We start from the raw sequence: 9,212 nt of genomic DNA, 5'->3' as shown, positions 1-9,212 counted from the left end.
ACAATAGGTCTGGCGAGTTCTTCTACGGCTACGGTCTACCACCTAATGACGAGATAGAACTCCGCTTGGAGATGTCGCATGATGAGAGGCCGTTCAACTCGCTTGAGGGCTGCCGTCCATTCCCCCCTAGGCGTACAACCTGATCCTACGACGGGAACTCTATTGCTAAAGCTTGAACGATATGTCCCTGAACTTCCGTATTGTAATAATTGCTATATATTCCGATAGAATCGACTTGTCGGTTTTATTTAGTTGTATGGATGTGCATGTGAACATGTGTCTATAGTTTCATTTACTTTGCTATATATTTCAAGATTATGGCGTAGATACCTTAATAATTATTTGCATTTACTCGACCCCTACTTGCCTCGTATTTGGAGTTCGCCGATGATTAGAATGTTTGGTCACTCGTACACTCGGGGGTGGAGCCAGTGAGCCTTGGTGTGATGGCCACAAATATCAATCTATTGTGCATCCTACCTAGCCTCACTGACTCCATCCCGGGATGTTAATATTTGTTTCGACCGACAAAGTATGAGGCACGCTATTTAATTCGTACTACTTGTCTTTTATTTGAGTTCGCACTTCTTAATTGCGTGGCCGATGATTAAAATGTTTGGTCACTTGTACACTCCGGGGTGGGGCTAGTGAGGCTTGGTGTGATGGCCACAAATATCAATCTATTGTGCATCCTACCTAGCCTCGCTGACCCCATCCCTGTATGTTAATATTTATTTCAACCAACAAAGTATGAGGCACATGCCATTTAGTTCATACTACTTGTCTCTTATTTGAGTTGGCACTTGTTAATTGCATTGGTACTAACGTTTTACTTGTCTTGTGCATGGAGATGCCGACGACATATGTCGTGTACAAGGGGAGGGTTCCTGGAGTCTACGACGACTGGGAGGACTGTCGGAGATAGGTGCACCGCTTCAGCGGCAACAACTACAAGGGATACCCCACTAGGGTGGAGGCGGAAGGAAGATACGCCCGTTATCTAGCGGGAGAGATGAGGGACATGAGGAGGAACCGGATGAAGACCATGGCCTTCGTGATGATGGTCATCGTGACCATGTTGGTCATGTTTTATGTGATTGTAGTTTAGGTTAGTAGCTACATTGTGAGGTGTATGACGACACTTGTGACGACTATGTACCGATACTTCTAACTTTGTGAAACTTCGTCGTTCGGTGTTGCATATGCACATGTGTTGTATGAATCAACATTCCGAAACGAGACTTGCGTATTTGTGTGTTGATACCGAAATGAGACTTGGCTCTCTATGTGCTTCTCATATTGCATGTACTGCTGTATAAATATGAACTGTTGTATAAATTTGCAAATATGGGTTGTAATACGCTGAAAAAAGACTATAAAATATCAAGGATGCACGCAACTGAAAAAATAATAATAATAAAAAGAAAACAAAGATCCAGTCGTAGCAATCAGACTCGTAGTGGCAATAGCACCACCAATGATGGCGACACCTATACTTCAAAAAACGTAGATACAACCATTTTAGTATGAAATATTATGTACTGGAGGGAGTACTATGTTATGAGATAAACATTTCTAAGATGTATTTTAGAAGAAAAATGGTAAAACATGTGTACTAAGAACATCTGAGATGAGAATCACATGGTGGAATTCTAGCACTGCATGAGATTGTGCATGAGGTTAGGAGTCGATATCAGAGGGGTGTCTTCTTAAAACTTGACTTCCAAAAAGCGTACGACCGTTTGGATTGGTCCTTCCTCCGACAGGTCCTTCAGAGGAGGGGCGTTGACGACCGGATGATTGGCTGGATTATGCAGACGGTGATGACTGGCAGCACGGCCATTAACATTAATGGGGAAGTGGGTCCCTATTTTAGGCCAGCGTGTGGGGTGCGACAGGGTGACCCCCTATCCCCTATCCTCTTCAACGCGGCGGTTGACTCCCTGGCCGAAATCCTGGAGAGGGCTAGGATTTCGGGCCATATTACTGGAGTGATCGGGCACCTGATCCCTGGTGGAGGGGTGATCTACCTCCAGTATGCGGACGATACCATGATCATGTTCGAGGGGTCGGACCTAGATATCCAAAACACCAAGTTCGTACTCCTCTGTTTCGAGGGCATGTCGGGCCTCAAAATAAACTTTGACAAAAGTGAGGTAGTGGTCTTGGGGTACCCTCCGGAAACCCAACAGCGGATCGCTGACAACCTCAATTGCAGGTTGGCAACCTTCCCTGTGAACTACCTGGGAGTACCTGTTAGGGATTCTAGGATCCTTATTAGAGACCTCGCCCCCTAGGTGGGGCGAGTTAGAGCGAAGGCTGAACCGTGGTGTGGGAGGTTCACCTCCAAGGGTAGCAAGACGGTTCTCATTGATTCGTGTCTGTCTAGTCTTCCCATGTATATCATGGGCCTGTACATCCTCCCTGAAGGGGTACATGCGGCCTTTGACAAAGAGCTCTCACGCTTCTTTTGGCAGGACATGACAGGCCGTCAAAAATACCACATGGTCAAATGGGCCGATGTGTGCGCCCCCAAGGATCTTGGGGGCATAGGGATTATCTCCTCTCGTCACATGAATGTGGCCCTCATGCTTAAATAGGTTTGGAGGATCCTTTCTGATGACGGGGGTCTGTGGCTTAAGTTAATTAAGGCTAAATACCTACGGGGCCGGCCACTTCTTTCTTGTGACCGCCGGGAGGGATCTCAGTTTTGGAGAGCCCTCCTGGACATTAAGCAAGAGATTAGAGCGGGACTTTCCCTCTCCATAGGTGATGGTAGAGGGACCATGTTCTGGCTTGACCCGTGGCTGGGTGGTCACCCCATTTGCCTTGACTTCCCGGACCTCTTCGCCATTTGCGCCGACCCCCCCTATTCTTGCCGCCGACGCCACCCAAGGGGGCTGGGATATCCTGTTCCGTCGCGGTCTTACCCAGGGAGAGGCCCTGAGCCTGACTCTGCTGCGGAACCTCCTCCCGGACGCTCTGCCGGGAGGACTAGACTCGCCCTCTTGGCGCTTGTCGCCATCCGGCTCGTTCTCCGTGCGGACGGCCTATAGGGCCTTGTTTAGGGGCCCCTCGCTGCCTTGGACGACCCCTCTTTTTAAAGCGCCTATCCCGCTTAAGACGAAGATCTTTCTTTGGCAGTTGCTTAGGGATCGCCTTCCCTCTGGGGTGGAGGTTGCGAAGAGGCACGGGTCGGGCGACGGGCTTTGTCCATTGTGTGCGGTCCCGGAGACGACGACCCACATAATGTTCTCTTGCCTCGCGGCCCGTTTCCTCTGGTGCTTCCTCCAGGAGGCGCTGGGGCCTGAGTGGCAGGCCTCAGACCTCGGGGAGTTCATCGAGGCCCATGCGAACAACACCGGTAGGAGGAGGCGCCTCTTCTGGTTATTGTTCACGGCCTTGACCTGGACCTTGTGGACTGTGCGTAATAAGTTGGTCATTGAGCGTATCCTGCCTCGACGCGCTTCTGACTCCTTATTCTCTTTCTTGGCTTTGTTGCAGCAGTGGTACCCGCTGTGTAGACAGCGGGACAGGGAGCGCCTGGACGACATGTTGGAGGATCTTCTTGCGACGGTTCATCGCATTTCTACGTCGTCTAGCCTCGGAGTGGCCCCTTCCTATGGGGATGTATCGCTTTTCTAGTTCTTTTGGGCATGTTGTGTTGTTGCCCCAGCAGACTGTTGTTGTTGTGTGTGCTGTGCTCGTCGTGTTGTATCTGAATCTTGTATGACGTGGTGGCTTTATTTATAAAGCGAAGCGAAAGACTATTTCGAGGAGGAATCACATGGTGTTCAAAAGAAAAAGACGAGAATCACATGCTCAGTTCCTAGACACCTGTCCGAATTCCATGGTCTACCAACAGCGACCGAGCTCGTCGGAAACGAGCAGACCATTCAACTCTTTCCGTCCTGGCGTTTTACCTTCAAAACACATGCCTGAAAACGCTGAAAAACTGCAAGATTTTCCCCGCTCCCCACCGGCGGGCCGCCACCACCACCCAACCCCACCGCGGGCGACCAGCTCCACAGAAAATAATGGATCTCCGTCGTTTTTCTTCGCTCCATTCCCCGCTCTCTCCCTCTGTCCCAGATTCAACGTCTAGTACCCACGATTTGCACACTCTCCTCCCTTCCCGGCGAAGTGGAGAAAGTTCCCGAAACACTACAAGCAGAACTATTACCAGCTCGCTGACAGCAGGCACAGCTGCAGTGGTTGCGGTGGCATGGCTTCCTCCATCGCGTCCGCGTCGTGCGCCCTGACCTTGCATCCCAGGGTCGCCACGGTGGTTGCAGCTGCGGCGGTGGCAGGCCCCTCCTGCTGCCGTGTGCTGCTCGCCGTTGCGCCGCCCCGCTCGGCCACGTCGATGCGCCGGGTGGGGATTCTCGCGCCGCTCCGATGCTCAGCGCTAGAGGATCCCGGTGCTGGTAGTGAGGAAGAAAAGAAGGAGAAGGGAAGAGTGAGAAAGCAGGCGCGCGGGAGGCCAGTGTGGAGGCGGATCCTGTTCGCCTCCAAGAAGACGCGCAGCATCATGATCCTCAACGCCCTTACCGTCATCTATGGTACACATATCTTTCTCGAGCCCTCTCCAATTTGTGCATACATGCTCGTGATAGCCAAAATGTTAATCAGGTGCCTCATGAATGAGCATTAGCAAACAATGACCCATTATTCGCAGAAGTATGTTCCATCAATTACTAGTGCAAACTTGTAGGACAACTCTTAATTATCAACAAGTCAGGGTCGATGAGTGTTTGACACCTTATTTTTCTGTGTTCCCATTTTTTGTGCAGCAAGTGACATTCCAGTTCTGAAAGAGGTTGAAGCCCTCACAGAACCTGCGGTTTTCAACATGGTGCGCTTCGTTGTTGCAGCCATCCCCTTCCTACCATTCGTGATACGCGCATTTGGAGATCGCCGTATACGAAATGGAGGATTAGAGCTAGGAGTTTGGATTAGCTTAGCGTACCTTGCTCAAGCAATTGGGTTGATCACATCTGATGCTGGACGGGCATCCTTCATTATGGCCTTCACGGTATGTTTGCTTGCACAATTTTTGTCTGTAACTATGGAGTTGATTGAACTGGCAAATGCAGTGGTAATATCCGAAGAATTGTATGGACAGGTGATAGTTGTGCCTTTGATTGATGGCATATTTGGAGCCTCTATTCCCAAGCTGACTTGGTTTGGGGCCATAGTATCAATTATCGGGGTTGGCTTGCTAGAGTGTGGTGGCTCTCCTCCTTGTGTAAGTACTCGGTAGCATCAGTCGTGCTATTTTTGTACCAGCACTTGTTAAGTTTATTCAGTTGTTGTCGTAATGGAATTCAGAAACTACAACACTCGTTCAAAGTCCTGTTGTTATGTTGTAAACAACAGTGATGCTCTGAATGAATATTCTTGCAATAACAATGACCAGCCACTTAAAGAATTTCATCGTTTGGTTCAAATAAAATCAAGCCCATCTTTTCAATGTTTTCCTCTGACCATCAAATTAAATGTGAATAACCCGTCCTCCTCTCTTTTAAACAAGGGGCGCTTCCGGTTCTGTGCGTGCTTCAAACAATTTTGTCGTCTCCATATTACCATATCTCTAGAGTCAATAATTTTCTATGAGGAACTACTGAACGATATACCCCTGTGTCTTCACAAGGAGCTGAATTTTGATTGTGCCTTCTTGTTGTTTCCAAAGGTTGGTGACGTGTTGAACTTCTTCAGTGCGGTGTTTTTTGGGATCCACATGCTTAGAACGGAGCAAATATCAAGAAGTACAGACAAGAAGAAGTTCATGTCACTTCTTAGCTTTGAGGTTCATAAGTGTACCTGCAGTCTCCGATATTCTCTGTACTGCTCTTATCATCTTAGCAACTATGGGAACCATCTCACTGACCATCTATCATTCAGGTCCTTGTTGTGGCTTTCACCTCGATACTCTGGTTTTTGTTCAAAGATGGTTTTGTTGAAGTCCAAGATTCCAGCTTTGAATCATGGACCTTTGGTATGCTTTGGGATTCAGCAGCTTCGTTTCCATGGATACCGGCATTGTACACCGGAGTCCTTTCTACAGGGTTATGCATGTGGGCAGAGGTTAGCCTACTTCTTAGAGCCTTTTAGTAGTATTATGAATATTTACTGAAGACTTGATTCATTTGTGAGACCTTCTTTTTTATGTCTATGCACAGATGGTAGCAATGGCCCATGTTTCAGCAACAGAAACTGCGATTGTTTATGGGCTAGAACCAGTATGGGGAGCTGCCTTTGCTTGGTTCCTCTTAGGTGAAAGATGGGACAATGCTGCATGGATTGGAGCTGCACTTGTACTATGTAAGCTTATGAACTAGGATGCTTCTTTCTGCTTTGTTCTTTGTTTTTACAGTTGCATTTTCATACTCAGATAGGAAATACATTGATAAGTGTTCGTATTAACCGATCACCTTGAGATCTTCAAGCTAATTGAGTATATGCTGCCATCCTCTTCATCAGGTGGAAGCCTAACTGTGCAGCTATTTGGGTCAGCTCCTGAAAAGTCCAAGAAAGTAGAACCACGCAGCAGGAATGCATTGGAAACCACACTGAAACAGCAGGACCGCCTCTCCCTATCTGTCATCCCTGTCGATTCCAGGAAGAACATAGGGAGCCAGTTAGAGAGGTAACTCGTGTTTCATAACTGTCAATTGCTTCACGATTTATCCATTTTGGCTGTTCTTTCGTACTTTGATAAGCATTTTTTTGCTATCCTTATGTTCTTTTTTTTTTCTGTAAAATAGGAAGGATAAAACATTGTAGCCCAACGTCAAGGCTGTGATATATCCTCTGAAGACAAGGTCAGAGTCAAAACTGTATATAAGCCAAACCAAGTGTCCTTATATTCTCCTAGCACATCGTTGCTTGGTTCATCGAATAGAGCTTGCTATTCCCCTGATCTCGGAGGTGAGTTGCTTTAAAGGGCATCAACTGGACTAACTAACTACTGATAGTAACTAGGGATAAGCTAATGCCCCCTTACATATTAGAAAATGTGGCATTACTGGCTGGAAACTCCAAATCGGAGGTTTACCCTGTACATGTTCGGCTGCATGACAGTGTGAAGTGGGAATTTGACCAATTGTAAATGGGATGTTCACCACTTCACCGTACCATGGGGTAGATTCCCTGTAAATATATTTTGTAGCTAGATGATTATATGTGAATGTATTACACATAGCTGCCGTTATTTTCAAGTTTATAAGCCTGTTGGCTGAGTGCTATGCGCTTGTATAAACCATGTAAATCTTAGCTTTTGACAGTGACATGAGGTCTGCTGCTATCATTTCTTGTGTAATTATATGGTGATGCTGTTATGAAAAATATAGTAGGCGATTCAATGTAAATGTATTAAACAGTTGTCGTTGTTGTCAATTAGCGAGGTAACTTGTGTCTCATCACTATCAAGTGCTTCACTATTTATTCATTTCTCACTGTTCTTTCGTGTCATCATAACCATTTTTTACTTATGTTCTTTTTTTCTGTAAAATAGGAAGGATAAAACATTGTAGCCCAACGTCAAGGCTGGAACGTATCCTCTGAAGGCAAGGTCACGCTCACAATTGTATATAAGCCAAACCAAGTGTCCTTATATTCCTCTAGCACATGGTTTCTTGGCTCATCAAATACAGCTTGCTATTCCCATGATCTCGGAGGTGAGTTGCCTTTTAGGCCGTCAACTGTCCTAACTAACTAACTAGGGATAAGATAATGCCACCGTACATATTAGAAACTGTGGTATTACTGGCTGGAAACTCGAGATCGGAGGTTTACCCTGTACATGGTCGGCTGCATGCCGGTGTGAAGTGGGAATTTGACAGATTGTAAATGGGATGTTCACTAGTACCAGTGTATAGATTCCTTGTAAATATATTATGTAGCTAGATGATTATATGTAAATGCATTACACATAGCTGCCCGTTATGGTTGGCCGACTGCTAGCCACTTGTTTACACCATGTAATCTTAGCCTTGGATAAATGTAGTTGATACTGTTATAGAAAATATAGTTGATGATTCATTGTTAATGTATTAAACATAGTTCCTTTATTCCCAACTTTATAAGTCTGTTAGCGAGTGCTATGTGCTTGTTTAAACCAACATGTAAACCGAATGTTGGCTGACAGTCGGTCCACTGTTATGCGTCCTTTTGTGATCATATATATTGCTGACAGGATTAGAGGTTACATTTACAGGAGTTTGGTTTGGGGAAACATCGTTTTTGTAGAAAAAAATTATGATTTCATCGTGCATCAGATGCATATACTTTTTTTTTGCGGGTATCAGATGCATATACTTAGCATTTGGCTCTTTAGCTTTTTATAAAGCTGGTATGAAATGCTTCTGCAGTCGCAAGAAAATGCAATTGTTCCATCCCTTTAGAACATCCGATAAAATTGGACCTATACATAAAAGGCATTTGCTTCAAGATTTACCAACTGTCACATTTACATTTGAGATTTTCTCCTCTTTTTATATTTTGGTGAGGTGAGATTTTCCCTATTTGTGGACTTGTCCAACGTGGGCCTGGTGGATTGAATGGGTTCCCTTGGGCCGTGGTACCGAATCAATACCGTACTGGAAGTGTCCTTGATTAGACCCATAAGTTTTCAAAATCGTTAAAAAAAGGCCGACTTTCGCGAAGGGAAGGCAACTCGCTCCGCACGCGACAAGTGGCGCGCTGTGGTGCCAGAAAATCCCTGGGAAGTGGTCTCCCTGCTCGCCACGTGTCGCAAGGGGAAGCAAGGTGAGGATGGGGAGGAGAGAGAAAACTGGGTTGTGTCAGTTTTTCCCTTTTTATTCTAGATTCGTTTTTTAAAAATGAAATATCTTGAGAACCGTAAGTTCAAATTGCGAACCGTTTTCACTTTTGAAATCCTCGCGTCGAGATCTTCAAAACTAGATCCCTTGTTGATAGGTTTGGAGATACTTTTTTTCGTACTTCCAATAATATTATGATTGTACCTGTGGTGTGTACCTAACTGTACCCGTGTTTCAACTGATAAGTACTTCTGTTTTTAGTGTATTTGGTACAATTTTTCCCTTTACTCGTTAACTGTACTCGCCCGTGTGCGGGACTGTACCTATACTTACGTGCGATTGTATCTGCTCTTGTGCGCCACTGTGCCACTGTACTTCTGTACATGTACTTGCTTGTGTTCACGACTGTACCTCCTCGTATGCGCGTTT

General features: G+C 45.9%; 1 protein-coding gene across 3 annotated transcripts; it reads left to right on the top strand.

The window, feature by feature from the left end:
* The first annotated feature begins 3,984 nt into the window (after positions 1 to 3,984).
* Positions 3,985 to 8,050, top strand: LOC127293236 (uncharacterized). Of its 3 annotated transcripts, none has more exons than XM_051322817.1 (9): positions 3,985 to 4,562; positions 4,794 to 5,035; positions 5,126 to 5,248; positions 5,693 to 5,809; positions 5,905 to 6,087; positions 6,183 to 6,324; positions 6,484 to 6,649; positions 6,768 to 6,824; positions 7,517 to 8,050. In XM_051322817.1, exons 1-8 carry the CDS (start codon positions 4,226 to 4,228, stop codon positions 6,784 to 6,786), a joined length of 1,329 nt encoding a protein of 442 aa, XP_051178777.1. In that variant the 5' UTR covers positions 3,985 to 4,225; the 3' UTR covers positions 6,787 to 6,824; positions 7,517 to 8,050. The 3 variants fall into 3 exon arrangements, 2 of the variants coding, with proteins under 2 accessions (XP_051178777.1, XP_051178776.1); XR_007845662.2 differs by having other exon boundaries at positions 3,986 to 4,562; positions 6,768 to 6,930; XM_051322816.2 differs by lacking the exon at positions 7,517 to 8,050 and having other exon boundaries at positions 3,986 to 4,562; positions 6,768 to 7,398.
* The last annotated feature ends 1,162 nt before the right edge of the window (positions 8,051 to 9,212 follow it).

This window comes from Lolium perenne, chromosome 4 (genome assembly GCF_019359855.2).
Source record: "Lolium perenne isolate Kyuss_39 chromosome 4, Kyuss_2.0, whole genome shotgun sequence".
Classification (NCBI taxonomy): domain Eukaryota; kingdom Viridiplantae; phylum Streptophyta; class Magnoliopsida; order Poales; family Poaceae; genus Lolium; species Lolium perenne.
This window is presented reverse-complemented; position numbering and strand designations above follow the sequence as displayed.